This window comes from Camelus bactrianus, chromosome 34 (genome assembly GCF_048773025.1).
Source record: "Camelus bactrianus isolate YW-2024 breed Bactrian camel chromosome 34, ASM4877302v1, whole genome shotgun sequence".
In the NCBI taxonomy this organism is placed as follows: Eukaryota; Metazoa; Chordata; class Mammalia; order Artiodactyla; family Camelidae; genus Camelus; species Camelus bactrianus.
The window spans coordinates 13488586-13507311 of record NC_133572.1 but is presented as its reverse complement, the minus strand read 5'-3'; the positions used below and the strand labels follow the sequence as shown (position 1 = coordinate 13507311).

General features: G+C 40.1%; 1 protein-coding gene across 1 annotated transcript; it reads left to right on the top strand.

Annotated features, from left to right (window-relative positions):
• The first annotated feature begins 1225 nt into the window (after window positions 1–1225).
• KCNJ8 (potassium inwardly rectifying channel subfamily J member 8) lies at window positions 1226–8767 on the top strand. The gene is made up of 3 exons (XM_010946508.2): window positions 1226–1640; window positions 2487–2930; window positions 7135–8767. The coding sequence occupies exons 2-3, from the start codon at window positions 2557–2559 to the stop codon at window positions 8033–8035; spliced, it is 1275 nt and encodes a 424-aa protein (XP_010944810.1). The 5' UTR covers window positions 1226–1640; window positions 2487–2556; the 3' UTR covers window positions 8036–8767.
• The last annotated feature ends 9959 nt before the right edge of the window (window positions 8768–18726 follow it).

Here is an 18726-nt window from a genome sequence, read left to right as displayed (position 1 = left end):
GTATTAGTTTATCAAAGTCGTGTCTCTTACTACACCTGCATCTTAAGAACAGCAGACTGTGACTATTTATGTATCCCTTCCCCAACTATGGTGTTCAGTGACTGTTCCCCCAGCTAAAACAATGGGGAATAGATTGCACACCAAACAGTTGTAAAATAATGAAATTAACTGTACAACTTGATTCCACCCCCCCATACTTGTAGTAAAACTACTACATAAATTACTGTAAAAATTAACAACAGTGGAGGCGAGAGCTACCACGGACAGAACAGGATTCCCAGGCTTGAAGGGGTTAAGCAGATCAGTCCACAAGGGAAAAAAACGATTCTTCATTTGCCTTCATTAAAGACTAATTTTAGGTCTCTTGGTAATTAAATGAACACATTGTTTATGCTCCATACACTTTCTGCCCCGAGTCTTGGAAAATACATGAAATTTCCAAGAATTAAAGTTTCCATTAACACAAGTGCCAAATCAGGAGGCTTGACCTGTGGGAGAAAGCATAGTTGTCTTTGCTGGCTCCTTTTCGAAAAGCTATAGAACTATATTTACTGCAGAAACTTTCTTGCGCGCAGTTGCTCTGTTTTATCATTTAGGCCATCTAGACAAGACCGAGAAGCTGCAGCATTTCAGAAAGCAACCAATTACTGCAGAATGACGGGTTGAGTTCTAAAGTGTTGACAGCAGTCCCTGTTTGGAGTAAAATTTTTTATTGCAAGAGACTTCGAGTGGTTTTTCCTTCTACTTTTTTTTTTTTTTTGGTCGTTGTTTTGTGTGTGTGTGGGTGTGTGTGTGTGATGTGTGTGTGTCTTTAATTCCCTGACAACCAGCTTTGCTGATGAAGAAATAGACGTAGCGGGTTTCAGAACATCTTCCACTTGTATCGTCCTTACCAGACGGAAATTTAATGTAAATAAGTGATGTGTGCCTGCCTGAACTCATAAGTGAGGCTGGACACCTCAAAAGACTATTTTCTGCTCTCTGTATCTGGTTTTATTCAATCTGAAGTAGCACAGTTATCTGCCCAGGTTTAAAAAAAAAAAAAAACAAACTCTTTACGTCAGTGGACTTGGACACAGAAATTTCTCCCTCCTGAGCAGGGAGCCTTTTAAAGACGTGCGTGTCACGCTGGCGGCAGGGGGTCGCAGCTACTGGGAAAAGAGCTAGTTCCGCAGGCCCCGCCCTCCCCCCACCGTCGCCCCTCCCTCTGGCTGGCTCCCTACCTCCCCCGGACTCGCCCTCCCTCTCGCCCTCCCGCCCCCAACTCAGCAATTTCGGCGGCCTCCGAGGTCTGGCGCGCGTCAAAGCCCGAACTGAGAGCCTGATTTGTGGAGCATCACCCCCAGCTCCTCTCCCCCACTGCCCCTCCTCCGCCCCAGGCAGAGGCCAAGGGATAGAGCTGAGCAGGGGGAGGGGAAGATCTACACCCATCCCCCTTCCTCCAAACTTCCCCGCGTTCAGATTCAATTGCACCTTTTATTATTTTAACTCTTCTCCCTCGGACACGCGGCCCCCGGCTCTGTCCCTCCGGCAGTCGCGGTCCCTGCTCCCGCGCGCCGAGATGGGACAGCGAGGGACCTGCCCGCGGCCGGCCAGCGTGTGCCGGGAGGTGAGGCCGCCGCGCCCGCTGCCCAGAGTCTGTAAGTTTCAGCGCTCCTCCCGGGGAGGGGAGGGGGAGCCTGTCGCGTCCCCGCAAATGATTTAAAATGCAAAACACGGGCGAGGTTTACAGCGTCGGATGGACTTTTCGGGGCACACTCTTTTAATGAACTCTAGCCGCAGCCCCACAGGCTGTTGTCCGGGTTTTTCCTGCAGCTTGTATCTTCGATCCCTTCGCTGTAAAGAAGTTTTCAAGTTATAATATTGAGTCCCGGTGGGAATTTTTTTTAAATGCAACTCGTACTTTTTTAAAATTTAAAATACTTCTTCGTAATTTTCAAGGTACATAGCACACCGCTAATGACAATTTTGTCGATTTACACCGAATATGTCATTTATACTGCGCAGGAGGCCACGGCCTTTTCTTTGCCTACTTCTAAAAATAACGGGAAAAGAATTTCCCCTCATTGCTTTTAATATTGCTGTATCACATGAATAGTAAATAGATCGTGATACCCAGCTGGCCTTAATTTTCCTCCTAGACGCCGTGCGCGTGTATCCTTTGCACTAACGTACAGACGCTGCATTGAGCCTGCTGCTTACAGAAAGGCTCCTGTTTTGTTGTTTTGTTTTACCTAAAGCTATGCCCTTATGTGTTCAAAACGATAAGGAAAATTAAAACAGTTCTTATTCAGACCAAGTAATTTGCCCGGGACCCCTGAACTCAAGCACTAACTAGACTTGTGTTTAGTTTAATAAAATCATACCTTTAGCTTTGCACGTCACCTCGAATGTATAGACACACCCCTACATGCGAGGACCGAAGAGGCCAGGAAATGGGTCAGGGGAGGGGGAGGGGGTTTTTAATCTTCATTTCTCTCCTGCAGGAGGACGGGTCTCCAGGGAAGGAAAGGCAGGTCAGAGACAGGTGGATAGGCTGGCTATGGTGACGGGACGATGTTGGCCAGAAAGAGCATCATCCCGGAGGAGTATGTGCTGGCGCGCATCGCGGCGGAGAACCTGCGCAAACCGCGCATCCGGGACCGCCTCCCCAAGGCCCGCTTCATCGCCAAAAGCGGGGCCTGCAACCTGGCGCACAAGAACATCCGGGAGCAAGGACGGTTCCTCCAGGACATCTTCACTACCTTGGTGGACCTGAAATGGCGCCACACGCTGGTCATCTTTACCATGTCGTTCCTCTGCAGCTGGCTGCTCTTCGCCATCATGTGGTGGCTGGTGGCCTTTGCCCACGGGGACATCTACGCTTACATGGAGAAAAGCGGGATGGAGAAAAGTGGTTTGGAATCCACTGTGTGTGTGACTAATGTCAGGTAAGGATGCTGTGGGATGAGGCAAGGGTGGAAAACAGCACAGAAAAAAAGATTAAACTGCCCTTTCTCTCTTCACTCTGTTATTTTGTTGCAAGGGAACTTAAGGTTTGCTGTACTACCTTCAGAAACAAACAAGTTAAAAAAAAAAAAAGAATCTAACGTGTTGACAGTCTTTTTAGAGTCAGCTTTACGGATGAGGAATCTTTGAAAATGTGGAGTTTCAAGCCCTTGAGCTGGCCTCGAAAATATTCCACCAGTTATTTTGAAATGGTTGTGGTTCAGTGAATTCCACAGAATGCCTTCTTAAGAAAACCCCACACATTTAGTTTTCAGTATGAAAAAGCTGCTGTCCATAGTTCCAGTGTCCACAAGGAAATATCTCTGATCAACAGAAAATACTGTGCAAATGCTAGTCATGTTTTTCCACAAATTCTCTTACCCATAACATTTTCAGAAATAATGAGAAAAATGGGAAAACACTGGTGGAGAGGTGTCCTAGATAAAAAAAACAAAACAAACAAAAAAAACACTACAAATGAAATAACTTAAATATAAGCCTTTCTTTGTCAAGATTATCTTAAATAACTGATTGCTTGCATTGAATTCTAAAATTAAAAGTTATGCTAAGATTCAGAACTAGAAAAAAATAATTTTTAATGGATATTGGTCCAAATTTTCAATGGAAGAGATTATGCAGAAGCAACTTCATGTTGTGGTTTTCTTTAAAAGTTTTAGTAGGATAGGAAGACAGTTTTTAGATTGCTCTAATTTTGGTTTTTTTCTCTTAGATCATAAATATTTCAACGATAAGTAAAATGAATTTTATTTCAGTGATTCTTTTCTATTTTCACATGGCCTAAGAATGTTTACTTCGGGTGAATTTTCTCTTAATTTGTTTTGTTGGAAGATCAAAAGAGATCACTCATGTCAATTGCAAAAAATAGTCACTCTGAAGCGAAACATCAGTAATAATACTAGAAAGTTTTCCAGGACACTTTCTGAATAATATTCCAAATTCACATAGTGCGTAAAGCAAAGCAACTTGAACCAGCACCATTCTGCCAGGAAACTGTGAAGAATAAGACCTTTACTGACCTTCAAATCTTACGAGATTAGTTCCCACTGTAAGAAGTGGGAACCCAGGCTGTAAACTTGTCCATCCTTCTATTCCCTGAGTGGGTGCAGCGCCGGCATATGGGGCAAGGTGTGGGGGTGGGGGGGCAGGGAGAGGGCGGGGGTGCAGTATGTGTGTTCAGAGATCACATGCCACCAATTTCAGCTCAGATTTTGAGGAGAGAGAACAATATTGAACTGACCTATTGCCTTTACCACTGAGTTAGATATTATTTTCTTGTCTTCAGCTTGTCACAAATTTTTGCCTCAAAGAAAATATAGGCAAAATGTAGGTAATCATCAGTATGACAAATATAAAGGAAACAATTAAAATACTGTGTTTAACAGGTACATGTAGGTCAAATATATCTATACTATTTCTCTTTAAGAAATTTATTGGCACTGATATTGGGGAACCATATTCCTCTCAAGGCACATTTTTAATACACATGAAGTAGACACTCTTCAAAAGAGATAAAAGAAACAAAAATGATAAACCTTGAAAGGTAAATGACAGATTTTATTCACAAGACAAGTATGTTGGTTTTTCTTGTGGAAATAAAAAGTCATTAAGCAATTTATTAAAGATACATCATCAAAAGTGATATATTTTCAATGATTTTTTAAAGAGAAATTTAGAGTACACTGGTTATTAAAAGCTGTTTTACTGCTCGCTCTTATTTTGCAACAAGATGTGTTCTGAAGTGTGTTCATTCTCCTGATTAATTCCTGCTGATGTGAACATCCAGTTTGCTATGAGAAATGGTACTGGGGGTGAGGTGTAGCTCAGTGGTGGAGCACATGCTTAGCATGTGTGAGGTCCTGGATTCAATCCCCAGGACCTCTGATGGAAAAAAGCAAACTAATAATAAATAAATAGACCTAATGACCCCCCCCAAGACAAATAAATAAATAAATTTTTTTAAAAAATGGTATCACAGAAACAATGAGACAAAGTTGATTTTGTCAGCCTAACAATTTTTAGCATTTTTAATTGCACTTTTTACCAAAAAAAAAATTATTATTTGACATCTTTTAAGGTTAAAAATCTTACTGGTCTTATTTTCCCATGAAGATACTATTTATACTTTCATGCAATGTACACACAGTTTCACCATAACAAACTATATATAATAAATACTTTTTTTGCCAAAAAAAATTGAAACAGAAAAATCTCTATTCTCTTCAAAGGGGATTTAAAAGATGACTATATAATATGTCTAATTCTTTGCATTTCCTTTCCTTTAGTAAGCTCAATGTCCCACCTTATCATCAAAACTGAAAACAACTTATTGTAATGAACACTCTCCAGTGTGTCCAACTTACATTTTACATTCTCACTTTCCCTTTCCTGTGGATGACTTTCTAACGTGAGTCACACAGTAAACCAACATATTTCTTCTTATTACTCAGCCTCACTTCCTCTGTAGCAGCACAAGTGAGCAGCTAAACACTTGAGGTTATTTAGCATGTCAGGTGTTCATAAAAGGCTGGGTCGGGCACCCTATAATGGTTAGAAGTAAGTTCTTTCATAAAATAAACAACATACAAAATATGGCACATGAATAGTCTTAAGTCATGAAAACTGTACATCTGGAGATGCTCGTTACACTGCTCCCTGAAGCGTGTATACATTATTAGAAATCAGTGTTGTGTCTATGCCCTTTCTCTGGGGTCTGTTCTTATTCTTTGCCATGTTTTTTGGATCATATGGTATGTCCTGTGTGTAACTAGTATAAAAAGCAATTGTTGTGATTTCCCATGAATCCTGCTTAGCAACAGAAGGGGTTTAAAAAAAAAAAAGCAATTTTCACACTCCATTTAAAAGCTAATTAAATCACGTGTGACATCAACTATCATTTAATTAAAAAAATTTTAAGATCCCTGATTATGAGCCCAAACAGAAAAAAAAGAATCATCTATGTGTGCTTGCGTCCCTCTTATGATGTCCCACCAAAGTGCAGTGTGTATACTCAGTATGCAGATGTTTAAACATTTTGCTCACTCACTGACAGATTATACTTTGACAGAGGGCATATCTTCTAATAAAATTAGAGAAGTTTGAAATTGGGGTTGAGAGCAAACACAAGACTAAGACTGTTTCTATTAAGAAGACACAGCAAGGCGGGATATGTAGTCAAGTGGATAAATTAATGACAAGAATAACCCAGCGTGGTGCTTCTCAACCAGGGGGTTAAATCAGAATGATCAGGTCATCCGAATCAGACCAGGTCTACCTTGAGTCTATCAAATCCGTGTTTACACTGAGATCAGGAAGAGGAACACAGTTTGAAAAAGCTTCCCATGTAAACCCTGACACTTGTTTGCCGCTTCCCTGTGCCTCTTGTGGAGACCAGGCCAGAACTGAGAGGATCCAGGTTCTCCTTATGTGATCTTGACACTGTTCCTTACCAATCCCTACCTCAAATCCTTCCTTTCATAGTTTCAGGATTCTCTAGATCGTTTACGGAGCAAAATGAGACCATCAATAAGAATACATTTTTCATCCCTAATGGTATACCATTCTTGTTTGTTAAAAAAAAATACTAATATTTTTGAATGATGTGTTTTGTCCCACGCTTTAGCTTTCTCTATAGAAGGTACACAATCAGTGTTCACTAATGAATATGACTTTAATGGTTGGAAATAATAAAAAGTTCACTCATTACACAGTATGTTCCATATGACTCAAGTCACTTAAACACAGATATGCAATAAGTAATAAACATTGAGCTGGAAGATAGTTACCCAAAGTTAACTGTGCCTTTGTGGAAATCTTTCACAAAGTAAAATATGCCTATAAATATAAAGGTATCTGTGTTATTTTAATGCTTTCACATAACTAGGTCCTTCATGACATGATTTAGAACATATTAGTAGACGTGTATCCCAGAAATCTGGAGGTAGATGCATGCAGAGAGAGAGAATAAACAAGTGCATAGAACTGGGCATCTGATAGTTAAGTTGGCTGGTCTTTCCAAAAGCATTGAATAGCCTTGGGAAGAAGAGAATGAAAAATCCAGGGTAACGCATTATTTCTTGACTCAAAGTCTGATCTGATGGCGTGGTTTTCTGATCTCCTTCCTTACAGGTCTTTCACCTCTGCTTTTCTCTTCTCCATTGAAGTCCAAGTGACAATTGGATTTGGAGGGAGAATGATGACAGAGGAATGCCCTCTGGCCATCACAGTCCTGATTCTCCAGAACATTGTGGGTCTGATCATCAATGCCGTCATGTTAGGCTGCATTTTCATGAAAACAGCCCAGGCTCACAGAAGAGCGGAAACCCTGATTTTCAGCCGCCATGCTGTGATTGCCGTCCGGAATGGCAAACTGTGTTTCATGTTCCGCGTGGGCGACCTGAGGAAGAGCATGATCATCAGTGCCTCGGTGCGCATCCAGGTGGTCAAGAAAACCACCACACCCGAAGGGGAGGTGGTGCCTATTCACCAGCTGGACATTCCCGTCGATAATCCGATTGAGAGTAATAACATTTTTCTGGTGGCCCCTTTGATCATCTGCCATGTGATTGACAAGCGCAGTCCTTTGTATGATATCTCAGCAACCGACCTGGCCAACCAAGACCTGGAGGTGATCGTCATCCTGGAAGGAGTGGTGGAAACCACTGGCATTACCACGCAAGCAAGAACCTCCTACATCGCTGAGGAGATCCAGTGGGGCCATCGCTTCGTGTCCATTGTAACCGAGGAGGAAGGAGTGTACTCTGTGGATTACTCCAAATTTGGCAACACCGTTAAGGTAGCCGCCCCCAGGTGCAGTGCCCGAGAGCTGGACGAGAAGCCTTCCATCCTCATTCAGACCCTCCAGAAGAGTGAACTGTCCCACCAGAATTCTCTGAGGAAGCGCAACTCCATGAGAAGAAACAATTCCATGAGGAGGAACAACTCCATTCGCCGGAACAACTCATCCCTCATGGTGCCAAAGGTGCAATTTATGACTCCAGAGGGAACTCAGAACACATCGGAATCCTGACAGCAAGACCACCCCCAGGAAAGTCGAAGAGTCTTAGGCAGGGCACCGTCAGACTGCACCAAAGCTGGACCACAGTCGTGTGGTCTTCTTTATCTCCATGCACTAAATGATAGTCATATTCCAGCAGCAGCACTTTCTGTGTCAATAAACCATCACACACCAGGTGGAGGGTTCATGGCTCACACTTGCTTCCTCCAGGCAGTACTGGCAGTCATAGGCTTAAGTTGTGTAAAGGAAATTCTCTCTCGTTTTCTTTCAATTTGAAACACAAGCATCACATTAATAGTCGTAGACCTTGAATACAAAAGCTAGCCAAAGATCAGTGCTGTTTGAAATGCTTGGATCTCTCTGAATCTGGTGTTTGCTCTAGAAAATGTGGGACCCAAACTTGTGTTTCTCCTTTCTCTTGTTCTTTCTCTTCCTCTTTCTCTCTCTTTCTTACTGTACCAGGTAAGAAGCCTGAGGCCAAAACTGCTCAGTTCTAATCTACTTCTAAAAGGATTCTGTTCATTCACTTAGTTCTTCACAATGACTTCCAGAGGTTTCTTTGTCCTTCTCATGGCCACCTGTTGGCAGAACCAACTGGGCCAGGAGCTTTGGAGAAAAGCTAAGAACATTCCTGTCTCATTTAGGACTGGATTTCCCCAAACTGACAGCTATTCCTTTTGGCTTCTCCCTTCTTCTTAAGAGCCTCCACTGTATTGAATGTTGTATTAAACTGTTTTCTTTGTATTCACTGTAGTTTTCTGATTTTCACCAGTTAAAGCGCAAGGAAAAACAAATATTTTAGAGGCATGTGAAAGAGATAACACAGAGAGATAACATTCACCTCTGAGATCTCTCCCTGAGGGTCCCTCTCTGTGAGATCTGTTGTTCCAGGGACTACATTTTTTAAATTTCATTTTGATTTCATTTCGTTCCAAGTTGTAGAATGTTCTCTCAGCTTTTCTCTTTGAGCTTGATGTATCATGGAAATCCTGTAACCTTTTTTCTTTGAATCACCCACCTCCATTCTAAACTCTGCTTCCTTCTCAGTAATGTCTGAATTCAAGCCTGGTGTATATAGATTTGGCATTATCTCAGTTGCTAAAGTGAGATTTTCAATCCGTGCTTGATTGAATCACCCTTAGCTCTTGCTTCTTCGGGGAAGGGATGAGAACACAGAAGTACAAAATAAATAACCTATAGGTTTATTCTTATATTTCCCATAGCTAAGCATCAGAAAGCTGAGCTCTTGTGTAGCCTTTGACACAGGTTTTTGGGGTTTGTATTTATTTTACCCCACTTATGAACATTGAAATAGGCAAGGAATCACGAATATATTAAAAAAAAAAAAAACCTATCTTAAGCAGAAGACTCATGCCTCTAACCAGATGAATGGAGATTGTTTCTCAGGTTACTGAGTTAATCATTTCTTAACATTTTCCACCACTCCTTAGAACTCCAGACTCGTGTATCAAACAGGTACTTGAAGCTCCACTTGGATACCTAATACACATTTGAAAGTCACCATGTCTAAAACCAGATGCTACATTCCTACTGGCAAAACTTGACCCTTCCCCCCAGCCTTTCTTCCAGTCACTCAGGCCAAAACCTGGAGTTGTACGTGACACCTCTCTCTCATACTTCATGTGCTCTCTGTCAGCAAAATCTGTTAGGTCTGCCTCCAGAATATATCCAGAGTGTGGCCGGTTCTCTAGCTCTCTACTGCCTCCTTCAGTCCAGTCTGGGTACCCATCACCCAGTATATACGGATGTAGCTGTACCAACTGTTAGAACACTGAAACATTTCTGTCTTAATAAGACGTAGCACACCAGAGATCACAGAACTGTGTATCAGACCTCCTAGCAGTTCTGGCACAGATGTGGGTCCCCTACTCCCATCCCAGGGCAGCTAAACAGACCAGCAATAAGAACATGTATGATGTTTGCCTGCTGCTCATTGCAGTGGCAGCTCAATGTCTGTGAAGGTGACACAGGTTGTGGGGCAGGTAATGTTGGTACATAGTGGGGCTGAGATGGAGGATTTCTGAGTCCAGGTGATGCAGAGACACCTTCCAGCTGCAACCAAATACTGGTGCCACGGACCTGATGACCATCAATTTCATGGGGAAGTCAGTGGAAGAGGGTGATGGGCCCCTGTATCAAGTAATGACTCAGATGAGGACATCCTTTAGCTAGTGACAACCACATCAAAAAAAAAAAGTCACATCCATTTCTAGAAATCTACAAGTCTTTTAGAACATTACGGTGATTTCAGAACATACTTTTGCTAAAATATATTTAACTGGCTAAGCACGATTGAAACTATTTAGTCTTATAAGAAGACTGTGTGTATATATAATTATGTATTGAATTTAAATATAATTTTATATTAAATATTTAGATTCTTCACTTCTATCCTAGTCAGCCTACAGCAGCCACAATATTTTTTTAAATCATATTACATTGTGCCTCTACTTAACACCCGCCTATGGCTTTCCATTTTTCGAAAAATGAAAACCAAACACTTTCCAAGGCCCACAAGACACTACATCTTTTTACTACCTCTCCCCTCGGATCATTTCCACTTTACCACGCTGGCCTTGCTGTTCTTTGAAACAGAACCATACATACTCTCGGATCATGAGTTCGCTTCCACCTGGAGCGTTTCCCCCGCAAGCCTCCTCCTGTGATTATTTAGGGTTTCTGCTCCAGCGCCCTCTCACGAGAGAGTGCAGTATGGTGGTTAAGAAAATAGACTTTGTAGCAAGACTCTCTTGCTTTCAATTCAGTTTTAACACTTAGCATCTGTGAGGTCTGAACAAAAGTAAGTATCTTCGTTGTGACTCATTTTCTCCATACATAAAATCAGAATGATTATAGTACCTACCTCACAAGTTGTAAGTGAGTTCATGTGCATAAAAAGCTAAAATAGTTTCATTCATTCACGAAGGACAAAAGCTGGAAATGAAGGACTGCCTGGAAATTGACTAGACTCTTAGTAAATGACGAATTCAACGCATTACGTGTGTCCTCTAGGACAGAGAAAAATGATCTTTGCCACATGAATCTGATCTCTTACAAACTCTGCAGTAAAGAACTTATACCTGCCCACTCACTTTTGTTTTTCCAGATTCTTTAACACCTGCCACCTGCCTGTCATCAAATAGTGTAATGTGTAAAATATGACAGTGTGTAAAGGGAAACATTTTACACACAGAGGAGGTTTCCGCTGTCACCTGTCATTTATTTGTTCATCCAGTGACAAACATTGGACATCTGCCATCTGGCGAAAACAACTAGGTGTGTTTCTTTTCTTTTAGGAGGAGTGGGACGTTATAAGCAGGCTAGGTGCTGATGCTGCCCGAAAGTAGTCTGAGATGGAAAGAATCAGGAGGGGAAAAAGGGGCTCAGGGTCCAGAATTGCAGAAGAGACAGTTCCACCTCATAATCAAAATTGAGACCAACCCTTGGTTACTAGACAGACTTGACACCGGCAGATCCAGAGCTATTCCCCAGTAGCTCTGAGGCCAGCTGGGTGAGCAGACAGAACACTACGCATCCTTAAAACCATCATTTTCCCCTGCTTTACTTTACCCCAGTGCCACAGGTTTATTCCACAATTCCTCATCACTTGCCACTTGGCTCGAGACTTTCTCTAAGTAAAAATCCTGTTCCCCCCAGCCACAGACATTTCTAAATATTTGGCCCAGTGTCCTGACACATAAAGGTCTCAGAACCAGCAGTGACTTAAATAAATGGCCCCCAGTTCCCGAAGAAAGTCTAACTCCCAGAGAAGTGGTTAGCCACTTAGTAAACATAAAGAAGCATGTTTTTCCCCTCCATTGGTTGATTTTTCTTATTGCTGTTTAAAGATTTGGCATTTATGGGGCAAGAAATTTCCTCTTGGATAAAAACATAATTATAAAGAAGAAAGAATGAAAAGATGTCTAGATCTCTTGGGGTTCCCCCTCCCAACTTTTGTCATTTTCACCATGTCAGAGGTAGCGACAGAACTGAAATGAGTGTCTCCAAGGACCCGTGCATTAAAATAACCATAACAAATCCTACAGGCTGTTTAAGAGGAAACCCAAGGGCCACGCTCTTCCCATGATCTTTATGCACAATTCCCATCAATGGTGATGGGAATTCCCTACAGACAGAGGAAGGAAGTTACTCTAATTACACCCCCTTGATAATTTACCGCACAGATCCAAGTTTAAGTTCATGAAAATCTTAACCAGCCTTTCACTTCAGACCAAAATACCTTATCGGAGCCAAATTTCATTTTAGGTTATTTACATCTTCATTCAGACTCATTTTCAATAGTTGTCCCAGTTCTCAGGAACTGTACTGTATGACACCCCTCCCCTAACTTTAATACTCCCTGGGGTCATTTAAATGCAACTCTTACTTTGCACAGTGTTTACATTAATCACTTGAGAAAACATAAAAATATGAAGGCTGGGTTTCCACCTACTGTTGGATTAACTTCAGTTTGTATTGAATAAATGTTGAAAAAATGGAGGATAAAAGAATTGTCTGTAAAACTGAAGTTAAAATACACCTTTCACCCAAGCCATGGTAACAGATTTTTCAAAAGTCTTCAATTACCTGTCATTGACTGTTGGAAAAAAAGTCTACACTCTTCAAGCATGACAGTCAAAGCACTTTGCGGTTTGATTCCAACATTTACAGTCTCGCTTCCTGACCTGTTCGAACAGTGTCACGTGTAAAACCCTGCAATGTACAACATGATGCTTCACATTCACTGAGCGCTTCGCTCCTCTGTCTCCCAGACAAGCCAGCACATCTCTGGGGTTGAAAATCTGTGCTTTCTCTGTCTACCAAAACTACTGCTTTTACAAAGCCTTCTCAAATCCTCCATCTAGATTACTTCTTTATCCCCACACTGTGTACCTCTGTTGATTGGCTATTTCATAATAACTGGTGTTCTGTAATGTTTTCATATCATATACATCTCTCCTCAGATTGTAAGTCTTTTCTCCAGGTTACTTAGCACAGTGTTTGCCTAAAATAGATGGTGAAACAGCCTGACAATTCCCTCTCCCAAATCCATTCTTCTCTACTTTAATAGCAACAGAGCTGCCGCATTCCCCACCTCTATTGCCATTAGCTGTGGCCATGTGCCTAATTTGGGGCCAATGGCCTGATAGCAGGAGTCAAATGGACTACTTCTCATTCTTGATTTTAAAAACCCTGAGCTTATGTTTCTCTATCCTCTTTCCCTACCTGTGGACCAAACAGATATATGGTGGAGACCAGCTTTGACCAAGATGATGATGTAAAGAATATTCCATTGTGTATATAAATATACATATACACATGTATATACATATAAACATATACAACACATATATACATATATATTTATGTACAAATGGAATATTACTCAGTCATAAAAAGAATGAAAAGAATGAGCAAAGTGGATGAATATTGGGCTTAGTGAAATAAATGAGACAGAGAAAGACAAATACTGTATGATATCACTTATATGTGGACCTAACAAAATACAAATTAAGTATATGCAAAAAAGAAACAGGCTCACAATATAGAAAACAAACCAGTGGTAACCAGTGGGGAGGGGGAGGGGCAAGTTAAGAACGTGGGATTAAGAAATACAAACTACTGTGTATAAAATAGATAAGCAACAAGGATACATTGTATAGCACAGGGAATTACAGCCATTATCTTGTAATAACTTTTAATGGAGAATAATCTATAAAAATATTGAATTACTTAGCTGTATATGTGAAACTGATATAACACTGTAAATCAACTATACTTCAAGAAAAAAGAAAAAATGTAAATAACACTAACTGGCTTTGTGGGATAGAGCCACACCAGCCTGAACTGTCTACCTCTAGACAATTATGTAAGGAAGAAAGAAATATTTATTTATATTTTAGTGGTTTTTGAGTTTTTCAAATTATTTGTATATTTTGTTACTATAGTACAGCTTAGCCTTACCCTAACTAACACAGTGGTAAATTAGATCAAATAGAGTGGTAGCCCGCAGAGAGGCAGAAGATATTCGCCATTCTCGTACCCTACAAAAGACTCATATGTATAATTTGTAAAGAACTCTTATCAATTCATAAGAAAAACACAGACAAACAAATAGAAATAACTGGCAAACAGCATGAGAGAGCAGTTACAAAGGAAAGAATCCAAAACACCAACATGCATAGCAATAGTTGCTCAGTTTCACCCATAATCAAAAAATGCAAAGTAAAATCACAGTGTGATACCATTTCATGCCACCAGAATGGTTAATCCGAAAAAGGGAAAAGTATTGGAGAGGATGAGGAACTCGAATATACTATTAGTGAAAGAGTACACTGCCGCAGCCACTTGGAAAAACTGTGAGAGGGTCCTTCTAACACTAAACATGGCAGACGTGACCCAGCAAGTCCACTTGGGGTGTATACTCAAAAGGCTGGTATGAGAATGGCTATAGTAGCGCTGTATTATAGCTCCAAACTGGAAACAGCCCAAATGTTTACCTCTAATAAGATGGACATGTGCATCAAAACAGAGTTATAAAAGGGACTACTATAGAACCATGAGAGTGACTCGTTGACAACTACTCACGCTGGTAGATCTCTCAGATACACTTGAGAGATCAAAATATTTACAAACAGGCAGCACAACTGTGTTGTGTTTACAAGTCAAGACATCATTTACCCTTGAAGGGCAAAGGGCAGTATCTGAAAGGCAGCATGAGGAGGCTTCTGGGTTCCTTTAATACTCCGTTACTCAGGTGCAGTCACCTTGGGGAAATCCATGGACCTGTACGTGATAACTTGAGCACGTTTTTATGTGCACAGTTTTCTTTAATAAAATTTAAAAGAATTTAAGCAAACGAAATATGTTAAAGGGAAAGAATGAAAGGTAAAAAATGAACCACTGAAAAATGAATTAAAACTGATCAACAGGGATGGAAATCTACTTTTTAAACTGTGTGGTAAATGCATTGAATTTTTCTGGATTGAATGACTGTTAAAAGACCTTATAAAATTAATACCATTTAAAGTGCACTTATTAATATTAGTATCACAGTTTTGAGATTTAGAGCTCATGCTGGAGCATAACTATAATCATTCATTTAATGATTATTTCTTTAGTAACTACTCTGTGCCAGGCACTGTGTTAAAACTCTGGGAATACAAATTGTAAACCATATCATGGCAAGGTGCCTATAGCCTGAAAGATTATGCCCAATTATATTATTGCTATATTATGATATTTAATATATATTGTAATACATATATTATGTATATAGCACATATATTATACATAAATAATACAAAATGCATATGAGCATATATAACATGTTTAACATATATAATACATTATAACAATATAATACATGACATGTATTATGTGTGTTATATATTATATATAATATATATATGTAATATATACAATATATAGTATCTATACAATTGCATATATGTATTCTGTATGATATATATATATATATATATATATATATATATATATATATATAATTGTACATAATGATAGTAATTACTTATTTTTATCTAATATATTTCCCATAGGGTTATTCTGAGGATTTAGACAGAACTTGTGCTCAGCACAGTGCCTGAAACTTAGTACATCCTCAATGAATCTTAACCTTCATCAATGTAATTACTGTTACTTTTGCAGCAGCAGGCATAGCTTGGATTGCTTCCAGAGTGGTGTCAACCAAAGGGCAGAAAATGAAAAGAAATCTTTAGCAGAGAAGGCAATAAGGGACCAATGAAAAGAGGGGGGCAGAGTGGAGTTGCTGTAGATTGTGTACAAGGCTCCTAGAAGAATCCTTGTGACCCCAGGGGAAGACGAAGACATTGATAACTGCTGCGCGGTCAGCAGTTCCTACAGTCCCCCTTCTCCCCGGGTTGTGTGTCTGACTTCGCAGACAGAAACATCTTAGAAGGCAGGAAAGAAGACAGTGAGGGCATCCAAGCCCTCTCCTCTTATATGAGTTTCCTTCTTTGTATTATAAGTGACAGAGTCACCTGCAGAGGTTAAATGGCTTAGAATTAGAGAACTATTAGAAAATGGAGTGAATGTGAGTAGGATTTTTAACTCAAAATGACAAGCTATGCCTTTAGCTCATCCCCTTGACATTGAACTAACAAAACACAAAAATTTTAAATCAGAATTAGTCTACTGCAGTCCCATAAATAAGGAAGCTTCTCATCAGTGGGAAAGAAACCCTGAGGAATCTCTGGAAAATATAAAGAAGATGGAACAGAGTGGCTGGGAAAACCAATCAGAGCTGAGGCATAGACCCAGATTCACTCGGAAGAGATACTAGTGGCTGGACAGCAAAGGTCAGAAAATACCCAGAGTCCAGAGATGGGAGGGTCTGGGAACAGAAACAGGAGCAGACGGTGAAACGGGGACAGCGCTGGGCTGTGGAGACACGTGCTGCTCTAAGGACAGCGACTGGCACCGTGGGCACCGGGAGCCCTACTAGTACCTGAGGTCGCCAGTGAGGCCAGTGCAGCTCTGGGCCTGCAGGTCACTTGGGCCACCGCAAGTGATAGGGAGAAAAAGAAAAGGATCCCAGCTGAGGGTAGCATTTGAATTAAAGTTTTATTCAATGCCCTTTGAAAGTTTCTAACATCGGGTCACAATTTATGTTTAAAGATTATGTATGTTGACACGCTTCTTGACAGATCCCAACTGTGGCATTCTCGAAAGGGTCTAAATTTGACATTGACATTAAATCTTTTTTTTTTTTAAGTCACCTAGGAACATAATTCAACTTACAGTATCTCCATTTTAGGTGGAACTACCATTGGGCAGAAAGGGTTTCTGACATGCCTTTGGTCTTTGTACTTGAATGGTGTTATCCTGGATTTGGGAGAAAAAGCGAACTGGTTTGAAGCATGGAACTAGGCTGCCCAGGACATGCAGTTGCCATGGGAATGTGCCTCACCGCGGAGGCCACCTACAGAGGAACATGTACAGAGAGCTTAGTCTGGAATGCTGGAATGGCAACTGTGGTAAACATAACAAAGAACAAGTGTTCAGTAAACACGAGGCATTTATCAACTTTAAATACAATTTCTGGCGTTTGAATAAAAGATTTTCTGTATATTTATTCAAAATAAAATGATTCTGCCCCTGATTTCCTTTTGCACACCACCTTTAATGCCAATCGAATACAATTCATTGAGCAAAAATAGGATTCTTTTCAACCTTTTATCAGAGAAAATTTCAAACATATGCTGCAGTGGAGAAAATAATATAATCAACTCCATGTATTTATCACCCACCTCAATAATGACCAGCTTACAACCAATCCGTTTTCCTCTTTTCCCTCCCTGTGCTTCCCTGTGTCCCTCTCTGTTTTAAAGAACTCCCAGCATCACATACTTTTATCTGTGAATATCTGACTACATATCTAAAAGATATGGAAGCTTTAAAAAAAAAATTGTCACACCCAGAACAAAACCAACAGCAACCTCTTAATTTCCTCAGGGTGCTCCAAAGATCATTATTGCCACAGCCACAAAAATGCTCATCCTTAGTGGTAATTAGAAATGCTTACAGAAAAGACAAAATTTATACATGTTTGCTAAAACTGTAAGACAGCAACAAGGAGATTAGAGTACAAACAGGGGGTAGAATGTCCAAGCCACCAAGAGACCACAAGGGGTAAAGACTAATGAATGCATCCAGTTAACAGAGAGTGGAAAGCGGCAGAAATAAAATGAACTATATCGAAGTAAGAGAGACACTACTTGAAACAGGGACTACTGTGATTCCAACAAATTATACTTCAATATAGTTTCGATATTTTGTTAATATTTGGTAGGGTAGTCAAATCCTATTTACTTCTACTTTTAAAGTTCAAATCAACTTCACATTACGGTTTCTTTAGACCGATTAGATACCCATATCCATGGACTATTTATTTTACTCTAAAAACAAAAAGGGGAAAAAAATCTTTAGAGTTGATTTTTCCTTAAAATGATGTGATTTATACTATCTGCCTTTTACAACTATTAATTGGTACCACTGATCATTATAAATAAATTCTTCAATCAATAATTAGCTCCAGAGACAAAGACATCCTTTAAGCCCTAAAACCAACAGAATTATGAATCATTTGTGAAACTTTAGCAGTATTTCTTGCAATATTTCTTGCCTTTCAATTCAACATATTGATTATGTATGTAACTATATGTATATAATTATAATTGTTTTGGCACAGTAATTAGATATAAAGAGGAACATAACAAAACCTCACTGCTAGAGAAAATTGTAGCCTAATGAAGAGAGGATGGGAGGTTTAGAACAAGGTGGAACCTGGCAGGACCATAAGAGGTGTGCAAACAAAAGATTATGTAAAAATCTGAGGGTGGGAATCATATTCAGATACCAAAACAAAAGAACAAGAAGACTTCGATACGGGCTTAAGTAATGGCAATATCTCAACAGGCAGCGATGACAAGGAGTATAAACCATGCAAATGAGTGACATTGATTCATTCATTCATTCAACATATATTGACTAAGCAAGGTATCACAGTGCTAAATTCTGGGAACGCAGCTTTGAGCAAGATAGACAAGGTCCCTGGCTTCATTTGTAATGTTGTGATGGAGAACAAGCAACAAAAAGATAACAAAAAAAATTTTTTCAGCAACAGGATAATTTCAGCTAAG